At 39.3% G+C, this 25070-nt stretch overlaps 3 protein-coding genes across 3 annotated transcripts; all 3 read right to left on the minus strand.

The window, feature by feature from the left end:
• Window positions 1-2732: 2732 nt before the first annotated feature.
• LOC146390758 (secretory phospholipase A2 receptor-like) lies at window positions 2733-4882 on the minus strand. Its single transcript, XM_084918313.1, has 4 exons — window positions 4849-4882; window positions 4057-4443; window positions 3565-3915; window positions 2733-3081 (listed from the first exon to the last, which is right to left on the minus strand). The coding sequence occupies exons 1-4, from the start codon at window positions 4880-4882 to the stop codon at window positions 2738-2740; spliced, it is 1116 nt and encodes a 371-aa protein (XP_084774439.1). The 3' UTR covers window positions 2733-2737.
• A 6079-nt stretch (window positions 4883-10961) lies between these two features.
• Window positions 10962-12075, minus strand: LOC146390759 (C-type lectin lectoxin-Lei1-like). Its single transcript, XM_084922227.1, has 3 exons — window positions 11721-12075; window positions 11520-11525; window positions 10962-11233 (listed from the first exon to the last, which is right to left on the minus strand). The coding sequence occupies exons 1-3, from the start codon at window positions 12073-12075 to the stop codon at window positions 10962-10964; spliced, it is 633 nt and encodes a 210-aa protein (XP_084778353.1).
• A 6975-nt stretch (window positions 12076-19050) lies between these two features.
• Window positions 19051-22412, minus strand: LOC146390760 (cerebellin-1-like). The gene is made up of 5 exons (XM_084922239.1): window positions 22390-22412; window positions 22065-22121; window positions 20406-20563; window positions 19608-19739; window positions 19051-19328 (listed from the first exon to the last, which is right to left on the minus strand). The coding sequence occupies exons 1-5, from the start codon at window positions 22410-22412 to the stop codon at window positions 19051-19053; spliced, it is 648 nt and encodes a 215-aa protein (XP_084778365.1).
• Window positions 22413-25070: the final 2658 nt, after the last annotated feature.

A 25070-nucleotide genomic window follows, 5' to 3' on the forward strand; every position in this document is an offset into this window, starting at 1 on the left:
CTGCTTTGGTAAATGGTAAATGGCCTGTATTTGTGTAGCGCTTTACTAGTCCCTAAGGACCCCAAAGCGCTTTACATATCCAGTCATCCACCCATTCACACACCCATTCACACACTGGTGATGGCAAGCTACATTGCAGCCACAGCCACCCTGGGGCGCACTGACAGAGGCAAGGCTGCCGGACACTGGCGCCACTGGGCAACGGGTGAAGTGTCTTGCCCAAGGACACAACGACCGAGACTGTCCAAGCCAGGGCTCGAACCGGCAACCTTCCAATTACAAGGCGAACTGTCAACGCTGTCAAGCTAATTGTGACATCACCGATCTAGTCCATTCATCTTTCTGCCAGCCTTCTTCAGCCCAATCAGCCTTCACTCCGCCTACTTTAAATCTCACTTTCACATGACATCTGACATTCTCCCTTGCAGATGCCTTCATGCAACCCAGCTCCTCTTCGTCACTGCCTCTCCCTCATCACTCAGGCTCCATCCAAGCCTCCATAAAAATTCCTTCATGCTCTAAAACCTGTATATACCTTTCCACATTAATAGTGCCTTTCAACATGTGTAAACTGCCAGTTCTAATTCTCTGAAAGATTTGATATTATGATATACTCTAGATGGCGAGATATCTGATTTGGCCAACAACTTTGTGATGGTCTCCACCTGTAGCTGTTATAAATAATCTGTATATGTACAGTTATATACTGTATAATGTTAAAACCATATAGCCAGTGCCTCACACAGGAAACCAGGCACACACCCTCAGCATTCAATAGTCTTTACAGGAAACAGCAATGACAACAACACCATAATTTTTTCTTCCCATGAGTAACATGTGAGATAGGAGAGGAAGGAGTGTCAATACTAGTAGCCAGTAAGTATTGTGTGTATATGACAGTTAGTTATAAGATTTGAGTCTTTAATAATTCCTCTTCAACAACAGGATTTGCTGTTTCACTCTTAGAGTTTTACACGTAGAAGACTAGAAAAGTGAAGGGAGTAACAATAGCTTAGTGGAACTTAAAGAACATATTTCATTTTTCTTCAAAAACTACGATGTGTTATCTAAAAACTAAATGTAATTACTGTCTAGTCACAGGGATTGAGCAAATTGACAAGAAAAGAAAATAACTGATCACTGGCTATGGTTAAGACTGCAAGTACATTACTAAACATATGTGTGACAACAGCACTCTTGACTATACACATAAATGTAAACTTGACCTTTTATTTATGTTGAAAGCTTGTATGTTGAAAGTTACAAAAGTGCAGAAATCCTGAAAGAAAGCAACTACAATCCAATAAATTCCAAAACAGGCTGGTAACAAACAAGGCGGGATAACAAAAAGAATGCTTTCTCTAATCAGGGTGAGTAGAAACACCTTGGGAAAAAAAAGTTGAAAATAATTGAAGGTAATGAGGGAGGATGCAATTCTAAAGACAAAGCACAAAGGACACATAGCTAACAAAATGAAAGAGAGAAAACCTAAGCAGGGAAGCTAAGGGAGAGGAGAGGAGAGGAGAGGAGAGGAGAGGAGAGGAGAGGAGAGGAGAGGAGAAAAGTGCGACCGCCTTCGTCAAGAGCAAGAGACGAAGCAATGTTGAACATTATTACACAGGAAATAAACAACTGCACGTAAAATAATCACACCGTGACGCCTCTGCCTTTCTAAATGGAGGGACAGTAACTGCGTGTGTATGTAACCGTGTAAAACCTGCAAATAGTCATAGTAACAGTATTTTGTCTCTATCTGCCATTCTGCAATCCATCTCATGTAAACAATAACGTGCGCACAGCGTGACGTGAAAAAAGGCACATACCTTTGACGTTGCATGACGAACTCTGTATTCAGAGCGAACATTTTTTTTGTAAAACAAAGGGGGGCCCAGCAAAAAAAAAAAGTTTGGGAACCGCTGATCTAAGTGCATGATGATATTGCTTGACATGTGACACTCAGAGGTTTAGGCTTCAAATTTCCTCATGATGTACACGAAGGAAATCATTCAGATTTTGTCAGGGGCAGATGAGTGGGTCTCTTCTGCTCTATCCTGGACTGTAAGGACATTTTTAATTGCAAGTTGGAGAATGATCACTTGGATAATGCCAAGAGTTCTCAGGTCAATGAAGCAGTTTTTGAGAAGATGACTTTTTTTCCATTAGGGTCGAACTATAAAGAATTTCCTGTAGAAATAAATGTACCAAGAACTCTTGTAAGGAGTGTAGACGGTTACACTTGCAACTGAGTATTTATTTATCATTACAGACAGATCATCGGTTTGCAGCATGTCACTTTAAACAGGAGATCATTATGACAAAAAGTAGTTACATGGTTTTTGTGACAGTTTCAAATATAAATGCTCTGGTTTGTTGGATTAGTTTTTTAATATTTAGAAATATTATCATTAAGACCAGTTTATAAGTGTAAGTGCACAAAGACAAAAATATTGCAAAGATAAAAAATAAACAGCAAATATGAAAACCAAAACTAACATTGTTTCTGACAACCAAAAAATGAAAGTGCAACAATGGAGTAATGAAGCAATAATGAAGAAAGTAAGTAATTATGATATCACTGAATCAGGCAGTCAAGAGGAAACTATATTTACTTTAGTGAATATCAGATATTGCCAATATTGTGCTGGTTACAACAATGTTTGTTTTTTTTGTTTGTTGTTTTGCTATTAGTTGAACTTTTGCCAGTAAAAAAAAGAGCCAGTGACACACATCAGAAATCTTATTTAATACAAACAAAATTATATTTCTCATTGTCTCTCTGACTGACCCACTCATACTGTCCTCCTCTCTGCATGCCCACAGCCACGTCACACTCCTCAGTCTTTCCCTCTCTGCTCCACTTCTCATAACAGACCACCTTGTCATTGACCCAGAACCACAGATCCAGAGTGCAGGAGTAGCGCAGGCCGAGCCAGACAAAAGGACTCAAGGCTTTCTTGGCTCTCACCTCTGCCCATCTCTGTTCTTGAGGGTTAGTGATGGAGACCAGTCCCCTGTGAAATGTTCTGCAGTAATCCAAGGCCTCCTTCCAGGTCTTGTTTTCTTTGATCAGGATCAGTTTATCTGCCATAAAGAAAAAACACAACACATTGAGTTGAATTTATGTGAGCTTTAATCATGAGAAACTCTCTGTGCTGTTGATTTTATTCCAGTGAAGCAACAACTACATAAAGCTTGTGTGTTACTCTGCCCTCAGTAGAAACCAGTATAATAACAATAATGAACTTTGTGCAGACAGGTCGAAAACATCCTGAAATATTTGTGTTTTTAAACTATTAGGAATCCAAAACAACTTCTCTCCATATTTACAGACAACAGAGACTTTAAAACGTTGGTTGAACCTAAAAGTAGCTGAAAGTTATCCCACAGATATTTAAAGTCATCTGACTGTCAACTAAGTGTATTCATGTTTATGAGATTAATTCAGCATACATGCAGATGTAGGTGGAGGAAAAATATACAATATGTTCAGTTGGATCTTGTCAGTGATTCCAGTGATCCTCCTTTTAGAGAAAACCAGTCAGACACATGTTGATAAAAACTCACCATCATAACAGAAGAAGGGTTTTTCTTTGCCACATTCATCAGAGCTCCAGTTTCCTGATCTGTTTAACAGAGTCATAGCACATTTCTTGTTGCTTTGTTCATCATTGAATAACTGCATATCCCAGTATCTGAAAGAGGAATTACTCCTATCGGACCACCTCCAGCTGTCTCTGAACAGACCGACCCATACACTCATGGGACCGCCACTGAACAGGGCCTTCATTTCTTCTCCATCTACCTGATCGAGTCCACTGGCCAAGTCAGTGTGATGGTATCTGCAGTAGCTCTGAGCCTGTGTCCAGTTCTCATATTTTGTTATCAAATACAATGTTTTATTGTCTTTCTTCTTTTCTGTAAAACAAACAGAAAAACACACAAAGACATCCCTCAATTATTTGTTTGCCTTTTTTCTCAATTTACAATTATGTGATTCAATTATATTTTTATATCATGATTTTATAATATTATTTAATATTATGTACATCTCCTCACCATCGTAGCAGATGAACCACATAGTACGGTCACATGAAACATCTGCCAGCTTTTTATCTCCATTATCGTATCTTTTCCTCCCACAGTTCCCAGGCGGCTCATTACCAGTTCTTCCATTCAGATTCCAGCTGTTGTCATCTTGAATGTATTCCACTCCTGGCAGAGACCAATGCCACATCCTGTTTCTACCTGTGTTGTTGTTCAGTCCAATCCAGGCTTCTCCTTGATTCTGTGTGGAGTTACGGAGTCTGCTCATGTCTGTCATGTCAAACACTTTGGCCAGGTCTGTATATTTCTCTCTGCAGTATCTCTGTGCTTCAGACCAGCTCTTGTTTTCTGCAATAAAGTGGTACTCATACAGGCGGCATGTAAAGAAGCAACACTGGCCTAAAATACAGAAATATGATGAACAAAAAAGTCACATTAGCAAATCAAACATAAGGTTGAAACTGTCACATAAATGAGACTCTGACTGCAGTGATTGTGCACATATGAGAAGACTGAGTGAATCTAAGCTAAAGTCCTTTATTTGCCAGTTGCATTCATACAATAGGTCCAATTACATGGGAAATCTTATGCAGAGCTAAGAGTAACAGTCAAATAAGAAATACACACATACATATAAGGTATAAAACAAAGTGCCTGCAGAGGTATTATATAAGATTTTTTTTCTAAACAGAATTAAAAAAAAAACAAAAAACATGTTAAGTAGTAATCAGTAGTAATTAAGTAGTAATCTACAGTCATTTTATTTAAATTAAAAACAGTATATTTGGTAAACAATCCACTTACCCATCAGAATAAGCAGATACAGACTCCACTGCATCTTTGATCTGACAGATGAAAGTGATGTTTTATTGCTCAAGGAAACAAAGATTTGAACAGAACTTCTTCGATGCACACTTTATGTCAGGAAAGAAAAGATGGATTAAACAGAAAGCTAGATAAAGAAAAATAGTGTGAACATTATGAACCAGAACAGAAATTAATTCATTTTTAATAATTCAGCAGCTCATGGAGAAGGTAATGAAACCATTAATGTTACTCATCTTGGAAGCTCTTGTCATTGTAAGCTCACAAGTCTTTTCAGTAAACGTCGTGCAAGATAAATGTTTCTTTTTTGTAACACATGACAAAATATTTTCAATATTCTCTACACATCACCTCTGTACTACATACATTAAATATATTACAGTTTTTAAACTTACATGTGATAATTTCTTCTCTATCCGATGTGTTCATGAAGACAACTCTCAGGTAAATATTGAAATACAGTATAGAGAGCTCTTTTTGTCCTGGTCAGGATTTGAATATTAAAATAAAAGTCTGACGTTCCCTCTGAATGAATGATCCACTGATGTGAGGGATTTATATATTCCAGTTATGAAAGATGTTATTTACATTATGAATAAACAGGAAAAGGGACAGAAAGAGAGACAGCGACAGATTCATCATGTGCTTGGTGATATGATGCAGGACTGTTGGATTACCAGGATAAAATTTCTGCTTCCTACATCTGAGTCATTTTAATAAATTTGTGTATCGAGTCGCACCATATTCAGTAGCTAACTCTACTTCTGCATTTCGCTCATAAACAAATTCTGTGCTTTGAGTGGGATCCAAACACCATGCTCAGTGAAATGATGTCTATGTTTGTGTAAGGCATGCAGACTTTAACATGAGACCATCAGGCAGTGTCATAGAGGATTAGATCCCTCGGCTCGACTCTGGCCAGAAATGAAGTGAAAAGATCAACATCCAGTCTTATATGTGATTTATAGATTATATAGATTAAGGAAATTGTGATTGACAGACCCAAAGTTTTAAAGAGATAGTAATGTCAAAGTGCAAAGTGACGTGCAGAGTGATGTCCTTTACAGCATATCTCATTTTTGGGGGTTCAACTGTGGTCCACAGATGGGGGAGAACTTTTTTTGACTCTACTTAATCTCTTGTGCATGATAACATTAGTGTTGTCATCTGTAGACCTCCATGTGGTCATTGTGGACGTCAAACTTTGACTCATTTTGGATGTTGTTTGTATACTGCCTCTGTAGGCTCTGTATTCACATGTTTCCAGAGGGTGGAGGGCATGTTTTCTACATGCTGAGAGTTCATTTTTCTGTAGCTTTGTTTACATCTTTTTATGCGTCCCCAGTTATCATATGTGGCTGAGACAAACAAATGAAGTCATTGGAGAATGATCTGGAACAGTATGGCACAGTACGAAATGGGCTAGATTATAACAGTTATGTGTGAAGGAATGCAGAGAGATCAGTGGACATCTACAAGGTAGCGCAGACTCTTGACACTAAGACAAAAGTGAGCAGCTGCTCGGTGGATTTCGCAGACATGTCAAGTTTCTCACAGACAGTTTGTAAAATGTGCGGATTAACAAAGACTGTTGAGCAGACGTGCACAAACTTCACAACCACATTCATTTCCTCTTACAATCATCAGCTCTCCACAATAAACCAGGAAACTTGTAAAGATGAATCATATATAATTACTATATCTCTTAAACTTATTAAACACATTGTGCTCCTTTTAAAAGCAATTTCAAGAATTTTCTAAACACTTTCATTATTCTCATTTTACATTTTAATGGATTTTAACATTTTTAATATTTCAGTGCATTTTAATTTGTTATGGTCCTTAGTGTTTTCCCGTTTTGTATTATTTATCTTTGATATCATTGTTACTGCCTAGGGTTTTGGAACGTATGAGGCAACATGTTTTCCTCCAGGCAAATCCAAGTGTGTCAGCCCTCGTAGGTGATTGGCCAGCTTGAGCCCTGTGGAAAACCGGGAAGCAATGAGTGGCTGATTGAGCTCACCTGCGTCTATAAAAGACTGATGATCTGTGATTCGGCGTGGCTGCTTTAGACTGAAAGCACAGTCCGCCATTTCGGCCCACTTTGTGTTAAACTGTGTGTGTAAAGCCGAGCACTGTCCATTCCCTCTTGGTTGTTCTGGGGAGGTTAGCTGAGTAGGGTTTATTGTATTGGGTGAACCTGGGACCATTTCGTGGCCTTTGCATTTTTTAATTTCACACTATTTTCACTGTGTTGAATGGATTATAGCCAAAGTTCCTTAAATGAGCTTAAATGGCTGAGATACAGACATACATCCGCTATTTTTCATTGCACAATTATTATTTTTTTTTTTATATATTTTTTTTGTTGTCTCGTTTGGATCTTTAGCCATCAGAATTGTTGTCTTAAGGCCAAGAAAGATGCCAAGCGGATTTATTTTACCAAGTGGATCATCATGGCCTTGCCATATTGGTCCATTTGATTGACATTTATTATAATTATGTATTTATTTTATTTTCGGTTGCTACAAACGGGACAGACATGACTGGGGGATAGGACAGGGAGAAAGAATGAAAGAAAGAGAGGGAGAGAAAGAAAACCAGAGGGGAGAAGAGACGGTGAGAAAGGGGGGAAGAAAGAAAAACAAACCAAACACCTGGATCACCTGTATGGAGAAAAAAAAAAACAGAAGAGAAAGCAAACAAAAAAAGAGCAACATAATAAATACAACACCATCACAATAAACTAGCTAGCAGTAGATAACAGTAGATACTAAATATTAAACGATATTGTGCAGCACGCAAGATAGACAGCGCACAATGTGCTTTGAGGCAGCAGCCAAGAAAGGTGTAGTCCGCGTCTGTGAAAACCCGTGTGTACACCTGTGTGCATACCTGTGTGGATCAGCATGCTTGTATTCCAAAGGTTTCTCCATGTAACGATCTGCTAGGGAGTGTAGGGAGCCATAGCCCCGTCCACCAGGGCATGAAGCAGGTATGGAGGAGATCCAGGCCCCAGATATCCAGAGGCCCCAGAGTACAAGGACCCGAGGAGGAGCACCAAAAGGGGGGGAACCGTGCCACCCTCCTGGGAAGAGCTGAGTAGAGCCCCAAACGAGAGGTCACCCAGCAGCTACGGAGCAGAGGCCAGAGGGGGTTGCAGTGGCATGCCCGCCGGTACATACATGAGCGCCCAGCCCCAGTCGACAAGAACCACCAACACACCAACGTCTGAGGGCATCAGCCACCGGCAGGCAGTGTGGTGAGGGGAGAGAGGCCTCCGTACTTTGGAGGGCCTGAGATGTTCCCAGAGACGTTGAGTCTAAGACCCAACCTGACATATTGCACAATTATTTTAACTAGGGTTAATGCAATTCTCTAAGTGAGGGTGACAGTCCGGGCCTTACAATCTCAAGGCCCAGAGGCGCAAAACAAAAAAGCGCCGGGGGAAACGTGCCGGCGTTCGGAACTTTTTTGATACATTTCACTGTGTGTTGTACTTGTATAACTATGCATGTGACAAAAAAAAACAAAAAAAAAAATGAATCTTGAATCTTATTATTCACATGTGCTATGTGACCTGTCATGCCAAATTAGACAGAACATGTTTCCACTGGGTTGGGATTATTCACGAGGTGTGGTGTCTTTGTTTCGTGAGAAACAAAAAGAGTGAAAAATTAGCGTTGTTACATTCAGTGTGAAGGCTACAACAAAGAATTATATATTTGTTTTCACATGGTATCGGATGCGTCGTGCTGGGAACACTGACATTGGGACCCAAACACTATCCCACCGCTGGAGCCGCTGGCAGCAGCCGGTGGAGCTACTGGCAACAGCCGCTGGCAACGGCCGCCGGACACCGGCAGCGGAAATCACAACTTTCCCCGATTCCCAGCAACATAAATGTTCATGTTCATCCTTCTAAAATAAATATTTTTCTGGTTCAAAGTGATCTTGTATTGTTATTTAGATAATTTTTCTTTTCTTTTCTTTTATTTTAGAACACAACAATAATAAACGTTTAGTGTAAGCAAAAAGTGAAAAACATTATATAGCACTATATTACATTTAGTGTGCTTCTGCAAAAAAAAATACTATTTGATCAAAATGAATGTTGGTGCCAATCTTTGGACCATCTAAAGGCCTACTTATAATAACAATCAAATATTACTTCAAATGTATTTTATGGAAAATATTTAAAAAAATTTTTTTCTGTTAAAAAAACAGTGCGCTCATGTACCCAAACTGGGATTTAAAGGGTTAAAACAATGAAAATGTAATTAAAACTTGATATGGATATTTTAAGCAGAAGTGGTTTTAAAAGACTGACTCATTTAAAGTGGAAACAAATATTAATATATAACATTTTTAGAGCACCTCTCCAAAAGTTGATTCTGTTCATCTGGACGTAGGGTTTTGTGGGAGAAACGTTTCGTCACTCATCCAAGTGACTTCTTCAGTCTCAGCTGACTGCAGGTTTCCCCAATCGTATTAACAGTACAAGCTTTAGGACTGCCTAAAGCTTGTACGTCAGTACAAACAGCACGTAAGACACGGCCTCAGATGTCGACAAAACAGGATTACTCCTAAAAGTCTGCAAATGAGCTCTTCAGTTAAAGACTTCTGGGCAACAAAAATCCTCCAGAAGGCACAGCATCAGTTGCTTAATGAACGAGTGAGGCAAACAAATTTTACCATTTACATGCTAAAATCTCAAGAGGAGCGGATCCGACAGAGACTGACAATGCTTTTAGATGAGAATACTCTTAAAAAGGTGTTTTACTTTACTGAGAAGGCTCGTCTAGCACAGCACAAGAAGTTTAGACCAGGCAACAAAGGAAGTTTGACAAGGATGCGACACCGAGGATGTGGACAAGTGGGTGAAGAATTTGTCTGACAGACAGCTCACCCAAACAGAGAAAAACATCCTTGCTAAAGGGTTGAATTTTGCTGTCACACTGAGACAAATCCCGCTAGTGGAACTGATCACAGCCACAGAAACAGCAATTGGTAACAACAATATTGCAGAAGTGGAGGCAGAGCAACTATGGACAAAGGTTTCGGCCTGTCTCAGCAATGCAAAGCCCTCAGCATCCAACACCACCATGGAGGAGAGGAAGGCACTCACATCACTTAGTGATGACAACAACATTATCATCCTTCCAGCAGACAAGGGTAGGTGCACAGTACTGCTAAACCAGAAAGACTATCATGAGAAAATTTTGTCACTGCTCAGTGATGAAAATACTTACGAGCTCCTGAAAGGAGACCCAGGAAGTGGCTACAGGAAGAGGGTGATACACTGTCTGAAGCAGTTAGAACAAGACAAGGCTATTGACTGGACCTCATACCACAGGCTATACCCAGGGGAGTCTACACCAAGTCTGCATGGTTTACCTTGAGCAGATTCTTCCCATATGCTACAACATTATCTCTTTATAACACTGACGCCACATGAAATATAATTGATGTTATTTTTATATAAACCTGGAAATAATCTGAAAGTTTTAGAATTTAAAAACTAACTTTTTACTCTCCGCAGATTTTCTCATATTTACAGTGGAATTATTTTAACCTGCACAGTGTTTTCCTTTTAACTTTACAGTAGTCAGTGTGTGCACACAGGAAACGCAGACCAATGTGCATTGTAACTCATTCCATGTGACAGCCCTCAGCCAATCCATTCATTTCTTCAGAGCGACTTTAAGAATGTGCTTAATTTACAGATTACTTTTTCAGATGAATTAAAAAGAAACATGTTGACCCTCACTAAGAGTTCTGCCTTGTGGTTTGTGGGAAAAACTTCATAATGCAGCAGAATAATGAACCCGATCACACCTTACACAGCTTTACATGTTTAAAAGCAAACAGTGCTGACTGTGATGGACTCATTACTGACCTCTATTACAGTTAACTGAACTCAACCAGTCTGATTATTCACAGGGGTGCAGAAAAAGGCAGCAATTTTTCTTGCATCACCACTCTCACATAACATGACTCACAGTATCAGGTCTGCACAAACTCGTGGGGTCCATGCGGCGAGAGTGTTGCTGTCAGTACAGTAAAAGTGTGAATGGGGTCAGGGTGGGTAATTAGAGTGGATACTTAATCTGCTTCCCTCTCTTTTCCTCTCTGCTCCACTTCTCATAGCAGATCAGCTCATCATTGACCCAGAACCACAGATCCAGAGTGCAGGAGTATCGCAGGCCGAGCCAGACAAAAGGACTCGATGCATTCTTGGCTCTCTCCTCCACCCATCTCTGTTGGTAATGGTTAGTGATGGGGACCAGTCCCCTGTGAGACTCTCTGCAGTAATCCAAGGCCTCCTCCCAGGTCTTGTTTTCTTTGATCAGGATCAATTTATCTGCCATAAAAACAAAATAACAGGCTCAATTGAATCTAGTGAGCTGTAAACATGAGAAACTCTCTATGCTGTTTATTTTGTTATAATAATAATAAAAAAAACTAGAAAAAGCTTGTGTGTTACTCTGCCCTCAGTAGAAAACAGTATAATAATATTAATGATCTTTGTGCAGACAGGTCGACAACATCCTCAACTATTTGTGTGTTTTTAAACTATTAGGAATCTAAAAACAACTTCTCTCCATATTTACAGACAACAGAGACTTTAAAACGTTGGTTGAACCTACCAGTAGCTGAAAGTTATCCCACAGATATTTAAAGTCATCTGACTGTCAACTAAGTGTGTTCATGTTTATGAGATTAATTCAGCATACATGCAGATGTAGGTGGAAGAAACATATACAACATGTTCAGTTGGTTCTTGTCAGTGATTCCAGTGATCCTCCTTTTAGAGAAAACCAGTCAGACACATGTTGATAAAAACTCACCATCATAACAGAAGAAGGGTTTTTCTTTGTCACATTCATCAGAGCTCCATTTTCCTGATCTGTTTAACAGAGTCATAGCACATGTCTTGTTGCTTTGTTCATCATTGAATAACTGCATATCCCAGTATCTGAAAGAGAAATCACTCCAATCGGACCACCTCCAGCTGTCTCTGAACAGACCCATCCATGCGGTAAACTGAGACCTCTTAGTCGTAATCAGGGTCTTCATTTCTTCTCCATCTACCTGATCGAGTCCACTGGCCAAGCCAGTGTAATAGAATCTGCAATAGTTTTGAGCCTGTGTCCAGTTCTTCTTCTCCTCAATCAAATACAATGTTTTATTGTCTTTCTTCATTTCTGTGAAACCAACACACAAAGACATCCCTTGATAAATCTGTTTGATGAAACTCTGTTGTTTTTCTGAAATCACAGTGATTCAATTCCATTCTGTTTTTATATCATACGGAGCCCCGCAGGTACGGAGCCCCACAGGGGACATGGGAGAAAAAAAAAATTAAGACGGACTTTAAATCCGAGGTCCCAAGTTAGTTTTGCGAGATCTCGCAAAAATCCGTCTTTAACACACAAATGTGTTAAAAAATGCTAAATCATTACAAATCTCAACAGCCTCTTTTTGGTTGGAGAAATTTCTTCTGGATAATAGGGAGCATAAACATTTTGTATCAAAGTTTTATTCAGAGATTTATGGCCTAATTGTGGACAAATTGGCATGGTTGAGAAAATCTTGGGGGATGGTAAATGTGAAATAGATATACAGGCATGGGACAAAATCCTGCTCCTCCCGTCTAAAATCTCTGTTTGTAACCGATTTAAAGAACTGCAGTACAGAATGTGTATATTTCTCCGTATATTTATAGTAAGTATTATATATGGGAACATCTCCGAATTGTCTTAAGTGTAAGGCCAGAGTAGGCACTAGATTCCATTGCTTGTAGGAATGTGCTATTATTCAGTCATTTTGGAAAGAGGTCTGCGCCAATATTAGTACAGCCATTGGTCATCAGGTGACAGAAAACCCCTTAATGTGTTTATTGGGATATATTCCTGTCTCATTGGTACAACATGAGCATGTAATTCAGTCACTGTTAATATTGGCCAGGGAAAGCATTATGTTGAGATGGGTGGGGGCTGAGTCTCCCTCCATTCCTCTATGGAAGTCACTCATCATTGATGTTATGACTCTGATCAGGCTGGGACATTATATTGATGGGAGCTCCCAAATTTTTGTGGACAAATGGAAGAAACCACTGGAAGCACTGGGAGTAATCTGTAAACTGGATTCTAATGGACAACAATTATGGACATAAATTATCACAAGTTCTCTGTGGACTCTGGAGAATGTGTAATATTCTAGTTCTGTGCAGTGTTACTATTTTGGATGTGAACCAGGCTTGTATTTGTTGGGGGGAAAAAAAGTTAAATAAAAGTTTAAAAGAAAAAAACAAACAAACAGTACTAGACAGTGAACACACAGTCTGCCGGTAGGGATGGGCTGTGGATAACTAGTGGATGACTAGCCGTCCATGGCTAGCCATCCTTATATGCTGCCTCCTGGTCATTAGCCAATCGTACGATCCGTCCCCCTAGATGCACCAATCATGGAGAGGCACCTGCACACTCAGATTTGCATATTAGATAAAATTACGACAACAGTCGTAACAGTAGATGTTGTTTTGTTTTGTGTGTCAGTTATACTGCTGAATGTCACAGTTGGTGCAAAAAAGCCACCAAAGACAGACTGCAATGTAAACGCTGTCTCCTGCTGTCAGACCTGCAGAGTTTAGGCCTGTGCTGTTCTCCTCTGTATTATAGTGGACAGCAGAGATGGGCAGTAACGCGTTACTTGTAACGCGTTACTGTAATCTGATTACTTTTTTCAAGTAACGAGTAAAGTAAGGGATTACTATTGCAAAAACGGTAATTAGATTACCGTTACTTTCCTGTAGGAACGCTGCGTTACTGCGTTACTAAAACCCTGATTTTTTTGCGAGAATGTCTCATGACAGTGACGTAAGCGAGTGCAACGTTCGTGACAACAGCTGTGTGCAGATCAACAATGGATCATATATCGAGTGCGGGAGAGAGGGTGTGTGCGTGCAGCGTTTAAAGCGTGGAAGTACTGACCTTATTTTGAGTTTGATTCCATAAAAAGTGACAAAAACATTAACGTCTGTTGTGCGTGGGAAGAAAACTTCTTTTTACAGCGAAAAAAACCCCCTAAACAAGCACCGAGTGCGCTACCACGTAATGGGAAATTCACAGAGAAGCTGCCGTATCCTTCCACTGACCGCTGCGGCACACCTGCACCAGAGCACACCTCCGTCTACCCTACTCCTGCTTTACAGGTGAAAATAGAGCAACAGGACCGCTGAGTCTTTGATTTTATTTATTTTCTGCTGTGTTTTACTTGCATCTATTTGAAATACTGAGTGTAAACACAAAAAAAATATTTTATTTTATGTGATGGAATGTGCAGAAAATAGGTTTAAATGTTAAACTAATTTCTTCAAGTCAGAGAATGTTGCATATAATTTAATTTTTGCTTGATGCATAAAGTTAAAAGATTAAAACTGATAAAACAAGTTAAAAAAAGAGACTTTTCCATTTGATTACATTTTGTATGATGGATTATGCAGAAAAAGTAGAATTGGGCTGAAAGATCTATTGCTTTATCACCTATTCAGGTTGTAAATCGTGTTTTTAAAAGTAACTAAGTAACTAAGTAATTAATTACTTTTGAAAATAAGTAATCAGTAAAGTAATGGGATTACTTTTTTGGGGAAGTAATCAGTAATTAGTTACTGATTACTTTTTTCAAGTAACTTGACCAACACTGGTGGACAGAAACTATTTTTTGGAGTGGCACAAATAATTTGTGTGCCTTCTTATTTGATACAGCACAGCTGATTGTTCTGTAAATAGATTTAAATGGTTATATAAAAAACGCCTAGACCTTGGCTGCATTTTTAGGTAAATAGTACCATATATCTTTGTTGTTTGCAAAACTTGTGCATAATTTTTCAAAGTGCACAATTTCTATTTGCATTTCAAGTTATGAAAATGATTTGTTAAACATGTTTGTGGGTTTTTACAGTAAAAAAAAAAACTTATTCTACTCTGATTTTATGTTTTTGTCTGAATTTAGATCAATTGTGTTAATGCAGTATGTCAAAATGAAAAAATAACTCCAAATTCAGATATTTGAGGTTGTGCTGAAAATAATGATACCAAACAAGGCAAGATAAACAGTTTTTAAAGGTACAATATAGAGGTCAAATCAAAAGTAGTAAACAACACCCAATTATACCCTGGACCCCAGAGGGTTAACTGTATTTTGTTTTGTTGATATTTTAAAGGTTTTAAAAGTGCATTTAAAAAACGTGAGTCCAAAAATATTTTTAACCTCCTATAGGGCCTGGCTGTGATGGCTGTGAATATGTGAAATGTGAATATCACATTTTGGGTTGTCTAGACCAAAATACTAAATTTTGCTCTACAAGGGCCTGAAATCCACTTACGAGGACATTATACTGCCACTGTTCTATCAAAATTTAAAACAAATGTTCTCATATGTGGATCTCATTTTTCTCAGAAACAAAAATCAATTAAAAAAACAAATCAGGTAATTCTTTGTTTTTACATTCATCAGGTCCCAATCAGCCCAAATAGCAAAGAGAAATTAAAAATGCATGCCATGAAAGAGTTTCGGTCTTAGGAGGTTAATGCAAGAATTATTTGCACAAATTTTGCACAAAAGGTGTGCAAAAGGCTTTCCTTTTGCTGTGTTCTCGCTGCGCCATCTTCTTGTTTAACACCTGTACAGGGAATGCAGAATTATTAGGCAAATGAGTATTTTGTCCACATCATCCTCTTCATGCATGTTGTCTTACTCCAAGCTGTATAGGCTCGAAAGCCTACTACCAATTAAGCAATTTAGGTGATGTGCATCTCTGTAATGAGAAGGGGTGTGGTCTAATGACATCAACACCCTATATCAGGTGTGCATAATTATTAGGCAACTTCCTTTCCTTTGGCAAAATGGGTCAAAAGAAGGACTTGACAGGCTCAGAAAAGTCAAAAATAGTGAGATATCTTGCAGAGGGATGCAGCAGTCTCAAAATTGCAAAGCTTCTGAGCGTGATCATCGAACAATCAAGCATTTCATTCAAAATAGTCAACAGGGTCGCAAGAAGCGTGTGGAAAAACCAAGGCGCAAAATAACTGCCCATGAACTGAGAAAAGTCAAGCGTGCAGCTGCCAAGATGCCACTTGCCACCAGTTTGGCCATATTTCAGAGCTGCAACATCACTGGAGTGCCCAAAAGCACAAGGTGTGCAATACTCAGAGACATGGCCAAGGTAAGAAAGGCTGAAAGACGACCACCACTGAACAAGACACACAAGCTGAAACGTCAAGACTGGGCCAAGAAACATCTCAAGACTGGTTTTTCTAAGGTTTTATGGACTGATGAAATGAGAGTGAGTCTTGATGGGCCAGATGGATGGGCCCGTGGCTGGATTGGTAAAGGGCAGAGAGCTCCAGTCCGACTCAGACGCCAGCAAGGTGGAGGTGGAGTACTGGTTTGTGCTGGTATCATCAAAGATGAGCTTGTGGGGCCTTTTCGGGTTGAGGATGGAGTCAAGCTCAACTCCCAGTCCTACTGCCAGTTTCTGGAAGACACCTTCTTCAAGCAGTGGTACAGGAAGAAGTCTGCATCCTTCAAGAAAAACATGATTTTCATGCAGGACAATGCTCCATCACACGCGTCCAAGTACTCCACAGCGTGGCTGGCAAGAAAGGGTATAAAAGAAGAAAAACTAATGACATGGCCTCCTTGTTCACCTGATCTGAACCCCATTGAGAACCTGTGGTCCATCATCAAATGTGAGATTTACAAGGAGGGAAAACAGTACACCTCTCTGAACAGTGTCTGGGAGGCTGTGGTTGCTGCTGCACGCAATGTTGATGGTGAACAGATCAAAACACTGACAGAATCCATGGATGGCAGGCTTTTGAGTGTCCTTGCAAAGAAAGGTGGCTATATTGGTCGCTGATTTGTTTTTGTTTTTTTTTGAATGTCAGAAATGTATATTTGTGAATGTGGAGATGTTATATTGGTTTCACTGGTAAAAATAAATAATTGAAATGGGTATATATTTGTTTTTTGTTAAGTTGCCTAATAATTATGCACAGTAATAGTCACCTGCACACACAGATATCCCCCTAAAATAGCTAAAACTAAAAACAAACTAAAAACTACTTCCAAAAACATTCAGCTTTGATATTAATGAGTTTTTTGGGTTCATTGAGAACATGGTTGTTGTTCAATAATAAAATTATTCCTCAAAAATACAACTTGCCTAATAATTCTGCACTCCCTGTATAAGTGATCCCAGGCATCTTTTATTCTTGGACACATGACTGAATCGTTCTTTGAATTGTTGGACCTTGTTGAATCTATGCCATTGAAAATGAAGACATTTCTGAAAGCAAAAGCGGGCTTAACTTTGTACTAGCAAGTCTGGACACTTAAGGTAGAAGCTAGTCTATAATTGGTTTGTTTGTTTGTTTGTTTGTTTGTTTTGGGGGGGGGGGGGTGTTTTTGGAGTGACCAATAAACCTGTTTACTTCTATATTCATTTGTACCCCAACAATGAGTTAGTCTACATCATGTTGACAATTCTGTCAAAAATAGTGGAACAATGAAGGCAGAAAAGTACTATCATATCTTAATCCATAATATGTCATGCACAATTCCAGATGCTCTACCATCCAGAAAGCATCTGCTTGCGATAGTGTGGTGGGTCAGAAATTTGATTTGTTTCTGGGCTGTGCATTTCTGTTCCTTATATTTTGTGGTATGTCTTCATTTTTTGCTTTGTTTGTTGTTTTGCCTTATGAGATAATTAGCCACAACGAAAAAAGTTTCCTTCAGTCTGTTTCCATAGATTTCACTTTTTCTGTCATGGCCCTAAAATCTTTCAGGAGGTTACACATGTCAGGATAATATTAATTTGTTCCAGTAACTTATCACCACTGTGGGCCATAAATTGTTAAAATTCATTTTCTAAGCTGTTTCAGCACCACTCACTCTCCAGACCTCTCATTAATATGATCAAACTGGTTGCTTTGATGCTGTTTAATAATAAACTGTTCTCTTATCTGTATCTCTGTATCGCTTATCTATCTGTATCTATCTGTACCAGTTGAACTCAGCATAAGAGCAATGAGGAAACAGTAATACATTTGCTAGCAAAAGACTTCCAGTGTTGCTGTCAGTGTATAAGCTCAGACACTAAAAATACACTATTAAAAAAAAACTGTGCCATCATATCATTGAAACAGCTCGGCACATGAAGGCAAAATTAGCTGAAAAGATGTTAAAGTGAGAGTCTGTTTTGCTATTTCCTCAAAAAGAGGCTTCATTGGTGGACAGCTCAAGATCTTGAACATTGTTAGGTAGGCTGTAAAAGTAAAGTTTATTTGAATGGCATAAATACCCTGCAAAGCAGGAAAGCTATGACAAGGCTGGAACTTTCCATCTCCTTTTCATTTTATGCCCTGGCCCCTAGACAGGTCATAACATGAATATAAAGATCCTCTGTTTTTCTTGTATTTCTGTTCTATGTTCACTAATTCATTCTGTGCTTATAAGTCAAAGTTATATAATGTTGACAGGCTCGAAACAAAGGGACCTCCACATAGGTGTAAATACATGGCTCCTTTTGAGAAACGTGGCATTTTTTCAGGTATCAGTTTGTTGACGAATGCAGCTTAAATGCCCCAGTTTATCCTCCTCACTCCTAAAAATGCTTATAAGTTACTCCTATTTATTTGCACCCCAACAATTATTTAGTATACATTATCAACACATAATTGTGAAGTAGGAATGGAGGTGATCCCTGTATGCTTCAAAAGTCATACATTATGGTACGGAAATTATTTACTTCAATTTTATTCATTGAGCTCACATTTTGATATTCACGATCAAGCAGAAAAAAAGCAAAACAACGTTGTTTATAAAGCAATAAACTTGAATACAGAGCTCATTCAAACTATCTTACTAAAGATTTTTTAAAACGCTATCAAAATGCAGTTAATAATAGGCAATGCAATGAAACTCAAATCAATTAAATTAACATGAACATACATCTTAAAATTATATCAAATTCAAGAGTGATAATAAAATTAAAGCACAAAATTATTAAGCACATTTGAATGTTACAGAAATTGGTTTGATTTGTGTGAAGCATCATATTTAAAAGAAGCTCTGGCCTGTCATCCTAAGCAGACATACATTTACTTTTTCTTATGTTTGCGTGACCAAAAAACCACTAAAAGTTGTGTGGTCGGCTCCCCAAACATATGTGTTTGCAGCCATGCTCACATACACTTGGTCTCCTTGGTGCAGCTGCAGGAACACAGCGTTTCCTCCATTATCAGCTCCGTCGCTTTCTGTCTTATGATCAGCTGTTAAGACCGTCATCTCATTATTCTTGAAAATACGCAGATAATGTGGGTAGCTTCTTCCACCGTGATAGAAGATGGTAAAGTAATAAACACCTGCAACAGGTGCTGTAAAGACACCTGAAGAATAAAAGAGTGTTGGTCACATCAAAAAGAAAAGGAAAAAGTAATGGAAATTCAGATTTGATCATTACTTCTCATCCTTTAACTATATATAAATGTCAGATTTGTAAATTGCTGTTGAAATTTTTAATAATTAAGTTTAGTACATTTAATTTTACAATAACAATAAATATAATTTTCCAAAACTGAATTGCAAACATGTTTTCGTCTTGCACTTATATCTCTTTTACTTTGTGAGATAAAACAAATGAGCATACAGGAGGCTGTAAATCTTACCTGTGACTGGACTGTAGGCATTGCCAAAGTTTGTAATTACTTTCTTATAGTCTATAATTATGTCTGTGTTGAAGGGTCCGATGTGTGCATTGCCTCTTCCTGCTGTTGCACTGAATATTATCTTGGTTCTTTCTGTGAAAATCAAATCATAAACATAAAATTGTTGTAAATGTAGGTTCCACACTGACTGATATTGTGACTTATCTGTAAGGACACACAGACGATCAGGTGTATCAGATTTCTTTATATAAGCAGATAAATGTGACATTTAGCTTTTAATTTGGATCATTACTATGGTATTATTAATGAGCTTTTTGATAACATGGACATTATCTGGTCTTCAAAATGTCATTGTTTTAAGCTTTTCATCTTTAATTAGACAAACAGTGTAATTAATTTTGCATTCTAATATGACAATTTAGGGTGGTCCTACCAAATTTCCAGGTTGTTAGAGAGGCATAAACTCTTTGTTTTTTACTCAGTATATGATTTCCCGATACACAATGTTTATACATTTCAATAAATCATTCCAACTTTTTCCAATTTTTGTAAAAATAGAAACAAGGCGTGGCTCAAGACTCTTTTATTTTATTTTTTTTACAGCACTGAATTTCAGGGAGTAGTTGCTCTATCGTCAGGTTTGAAAACATAAAATAAGAGCATCAACACCTTCCATCTTCCTTCCTATACTAATATTTTTGAAGATTGTTAACGTTGAGTCAAATTAATTGTATTCAGCCACAATGAAAAAAATGCTTAACAGTTTAATCAATGAAATCTCACTTCATTTTGTTTTACCTTTGCTTTGCAGCTCCAAAATTTGGTTTTCGCTGTCTTTCAGCCTTGTTACAGTCTCCTTTAGGTAGATTTCAGTTTCCTTCAGTCTTGTTTCCATAGATTTCACTTTTTCTGTCATGGCCCCAAAGTCTTTCAGGAGGTTACACATGTCAGGATGGTATGGATTTGTTTCAGTGGTATTAGCACCACTGTGGGCCAAAGACAAGCCGCAAAAGAAGAAAATAGACCGTAAAATGTTAAAATTCATTTTCCGAGTTGTTTCAGCACCACTCACTCTCCAGACTCGCTGATGATTATGATCAAACTGGCTGTTTTGATGTTGTTTAATAATAAACTGTTCTCTTGTCTGCATCTTTATATCTCTTATCTGTTTATACCAGTTGGACTCTGCAAAGCACAATGAGGAAATTGTTTTTCTACTTCCTGACACAGAGGCTTGATTGGTGGACAGTTCAAGACCTTGAACATTGTTAGGTAGGCTGTAAAAGTAACGTTTATTTGAATGGCAGAAATGCCCTGCAGAGCACAAAAGCTATGACAAGGCTTTAAGTGGTGTTTAGGAACTTTTAATCACTATAATAAATTTATTATGGCAAAGCCAAGGTTAATATGCTTTTTGCAACACTACAGAATTCAGCAAATCTGGTCTACATAAAATATATCATATATTATCTTATTCTCACTCTTTGGGTAATCTAGGAAGGTCAGACTCAGTTTTTGATTTATTGTTTTATGAGGTTATTTGTGTTCCTTGGAGCTCAGTTTGGTTTTGTTTGTTGTTTTGTTCTTGGTTTAAAGGGGACATAAAATGCTACACGTGTAACGGCTAATTTACATCATTCAGCCCTGCTCTCAAAAACTGTCAAGGGTGTAACTCTGTCTGTGAAACTGGATTTAAGAAGTAACTGTTATAGGTCCTGTGTCTTATTAAACACCATTAATTCTGTTATCAACCCTTCACCTTCCCCACACTTACCAGTGTCTCCAGCCACCTGTGAAACCTTTTTACAGTTTCTTGTTAAAGATAAGATAAACCTTTATTAGTTCCACACGTGAGAAATGTGTTGTGTCACAGCAGAAAGTGGACAGTGCAGAGTTACAGTAGCAAAAATTAAGAAAAACACTGGAATAGAACAAGAGAAAAAAGAATACCATATGTCACAACCCGGCTCAAAGGATGTGACACAGTCTGTCAGATATTTTAATGAAATAAAGTAAAGAAATTCAAGCACAGGTTAAATGACAACAATCATAACTGAACATAACCAAAGGAGCATAATGAGCCCCAGATGAAGAGAGAGAGAGAGACAGAGGTTCAGTCAAGGTAGCTTGTATATACTGGGACTGGCCTTCTCAGGTGTGCTGTATCCATAATTGGGTCAGCTCCACCAACCACATATCTGAAAGAGACAGTCAACAACAAAACAAGGCCAGCCCACTGGCTGTCACACATGCTATATGCAATAGAATAAAATGCTACATTGTTAGAAAAAAAATACACTTAGTGTTATTGCACATAATAATAATAATAATAATAATAATAATAATAATGGATTGGATTTATATAGCGCTTTTCAAGGCACCCAAAGTGCTTTACAATGCCACTATTCATTCACTCTCGCATTCACACACTGGTGGAGGCAGCTACGGTTGTAGCCACAGCTGCCCTGGGCAGACTGACAGAAGCGAGGCTGCCATATTGCGCCATCGGCCCCTCTGGCCAACACCAGTAGGCGGTAGGGTAAAGTGTTTTGCCCAAGGACACAACGACCAGGACAGAGAGCCCGAGGATCGAACCGACGACCTTCCGGTTACAGATACGCTTCCATGTGTAGATGTGTGTGTTTGGTCATCTACAAAGTCTTTGTACTGGCAGCAGTAGGAAGGAAATACCTGCAGAGTCTCTCTGTGCCGCAGCCTGCCACTGAAGGTGCTGCTCAGTGCTGTCAGAGTCTCCTGCATGGGGTGGGGGATGTTGTCCCACAGAGATGACAGCTTAGCCACCATTCTCCTGTCACTCACCACCTCCACAGGATCCAGAGGGCACCCTAGAACAGAGCTGGCCCTCCGGATCAGCCTGTTCAGTCTCTTCCTGTCCCCCAGGCAAGTTGCTGCCCCCCCAGCAGACCACACGTTAAAACATGGCTGAGGCCACCACAGAGTCACAGAAGGTCCTCAGCAGTGGGTCCTTCACTCCAAAAGACCTGAGTCTCTGCAACAGGTACAGCCTGCTCTGCCCTTTCCTGTAGAGAGCATCTGAATTATGAGTCCAGTCCAGTTTATTGTTCAGATAAACACCAAGGTACCTGTAGCTGTCCACAGCCTCAATGTCTATACCTTGGATGTTTAGTGCTTGCAGTGGAGGATGTTTGTGCCTGCGGAAGTCTACCACCAGCTCCTTTGTTTTTCCAGTGTTGATCTGGAGGTAATTCTACTGGCACCAGTCCACAAAGTCTTGCGTCAGTTCTCTGTACTCCCTGTCGTCCATATCAGTGATGAGGCCGACTATTGCAGAGTCATCAGAGAACTTCGGGAGGAAGCATCATCGTCTCCAATGCCGGGTTGGTAGGCAAACTGAAGTGGGTCCAGTGATGAGCTCACCAGGGGACGAAGCTTATGATCCTTCGGTTCCCGCGTATTCCTCAGCTGTTTTTGATCGCTTTGAGCCTGTTTCTCTGTGCACTTTGGCTGAAGTAGGGTGTGCAAATTCCCTGCTGACTCGGCCTCAGGATGTCTAGAGGCACCCAAATGAGCGCATCAGTGATCATGTGCGCATCAAGCAGAGGGAGAGTGAGAGACGAAAAACAGCAGCAGAGCATGGCAGTTGTATCGCAGTTTGTGTGATTCCGTGTGCGTTAATGAGACTGTAAGTGTTATTACCTTTGACAGGTTAACTGGTATGATAATAGTTATAGTTGTTTGTGTATGTTTAAGCTAAAGTTATGCCTCAGTACACTGCTACCACGTTAGTAGGTTTATTTAATTATTTAATTAATTAGCACTAAGTTAATACCAGTGGCCAGAATCTCCCCCAATGACTATATCCCGCGGTTAAAGGATTTTTCTGTTGTTTATTGTTTAGTTTAGCTGTTGTTAGCTTGCCACATGCTTGCCTTAGTACTAGCAACTGGGAAGATATGTGCTATTTAGCCAACTTCTGGTCTTACGGCGACCCCTTGTGGACATTGTAAAATATTGCTGTGTCTGAGTAGATGATGTGTTCTGATTGTTGTTTAGTTATCTTTGACCCTGCTAATTATAGTATTACCTGTTTCTGTTTCCAGACAACCATGCTTATAGTCACCGATACTGCACCTGCCACAATTATAAGTGCATATCTGGCTGTATCATAGTTGGATCTATCCTGGCAAGCCCTGCTGTAACCAGTTCTTCTGTGAAGCTTCATTAAAGACGGTGAACTAAACTCCTGGACTGCTGCAGTCTTTCTGACCGAAGACTTAGGCCAGACTTGTATACCCAGCACTTCCAGTATATATATATTCTACATAGGGCTCTCTGGAAAAGTCCAGAACTCCCATTGCAAAAAAAATCTGTGAGTGTTCTTTGATGGCAATTTTTCATTTGACAAACAAACAAATAAATCCTGTTGTAAAAGCCAGCTTCTTCCAACTCAGGGCCCTTGCAAAAATTAAGAACATTTGGTCATCTGTTGACTTCAAGAAAGTGATTTATCTATTAATTTCATCCTGGCTTGATTAGTGTAATAATCTTTATTTTGGTATCAGCCAGGCTGCTCTCTTCTTCAGCTTGTTCAGAATGGGGTTAGGGTTAGACAGGCACTCGTGAATGAGACCATATTTCCCCAGTCTTGGCGCATTCACACTGGCTTCCAGTACGTTATAGAATTGATTTTAAGATTTTATTGCTTGTTTTTAAGTCTCTTAATGGATTAGCTCCCCCATACCTCTCTGATCTTGTAACTAAAAATACTCCAAATAGAACTCTTAGGTCAGCTGATAAGTTGCTTCTGATTGTTCCTAGCAGCAAACTAAAACCCAGAGGAGACCAGGACTTTGTGATTGCTGCGCCTAAACTTGAATAGACTGCTTCTTCAAATTAGGACCTCTCCAAAACTCGACATTTGTAAATCTCATCTAGAAACACATCTTTACTCCCTAGCTTTTAATTGTTAAAACCCACTAAAAAGTGGGTTTTAAGTGGGATTGTCCGCGGGTTCCATAATGGCCCCATTTAATAAGCCCATCTCGGTGTTATATTGGTAAAATCTGGGAACTAGTTGGACCCCAACTGGGCAAAGTACACAGAAACCCACCCAGGCCCCATCTTTCAAGTTTCTTGTGGGTACCATGTAAGTACCACATAGGCTGAACAGTAACAGTCCAGTTTATTGTCAATGTGTACTCCAAGGTATTTATAGTCCTCCACAATGTCAACACTGACCCCCTGGATTGAAACAGGGGTCAAGTGTTTCCTGGTCTTCCTGAAGTCCACGATCAGTTCCTTGGTCTTTGCCACGTTGAGCTGCAGATGATTCTGCTCACACCACGTGACAAAGGAGTCGACCACAGCCCGGTACTCTGTCTCATCATCCCTGCTGATGCATCCAACCACCGCAGAGTCATCAGAAAACTTCTGAAGATGGCAGGTCTCTGTGCAGTGGCTGAAGTCTGTGGTGTAGAGGGT

Source organism: Perissodus microlepis, chromosome 3, assembly GCF_051167445.1.
Source record: "Perissodus microlepis isolate ML-2025 ecotype Zambia chromosome 3, ASM5116744v1, whole genome shotgun sequence".
In the NCBI taxonomy this organism is placed as follows: Eukaryota; Metazoa; Chordata; class Actinopteri; order Cichliformes; family Cichlidae; genus Perissodus; species Perissodus microlepis.

What these genes read in the sequence shown, in the direction of transcription:
- LOC146390759 (XM_084922227.1), bottom strand. Translation starts at nt 12,075, where the DNA reads ATGAAGAAAGACAATAAAACATTGTATTTGATTGAGGAGAAGAAGAAC.
- LOC146390758 (XM_084918313.1), bottom strand. Translation starts at nt 4,882, where the DNA reads ATGCAGTGGAGTCTGTATCTGCTTATTCTGATGG. An exon ending in GTGGTTCATCTGCTACGATG is followed by an intron (nt 3,916 to 4,056) that starts GTGAGGAGATGT and finishes TTTGTTTTACAG; the next exon opens with AAAAGAAGAAAGACAATAAA. An exon ending in ACCCTTCTTCTGTTATGATG is followed by an intron (nt 3,082 to 3,564) that starts GTGAGTTTTTAT and finishes TCTTTATGGCAG; the next exon opens with ATAAACTGATCCTGATCAAA.
- LOC146390760 (XM_084922239.1), bottom strand. Translation starts at nt 22,412, where the DNA reads ATGGTGGCTAAGCTGTCATCTCT. An exon ending in CAGTCTGCCCAGGGCAGCTG is followed by an intron (nt 20,564 to 22,064) that starts TGGCTACAACCG and finishes AACAAATCCATA; the next exon opens with CCATCCTGACATGTGTAACC. An exon ending in TGCCTACAGTCCAGTCACAG is followed by an intron (nt 19,329 to 19,607) that starts GTAAGATTTACA and finishes TTTATTCTTCAG; the next exon opens with GTGTCTTTACAGCACCTGTT.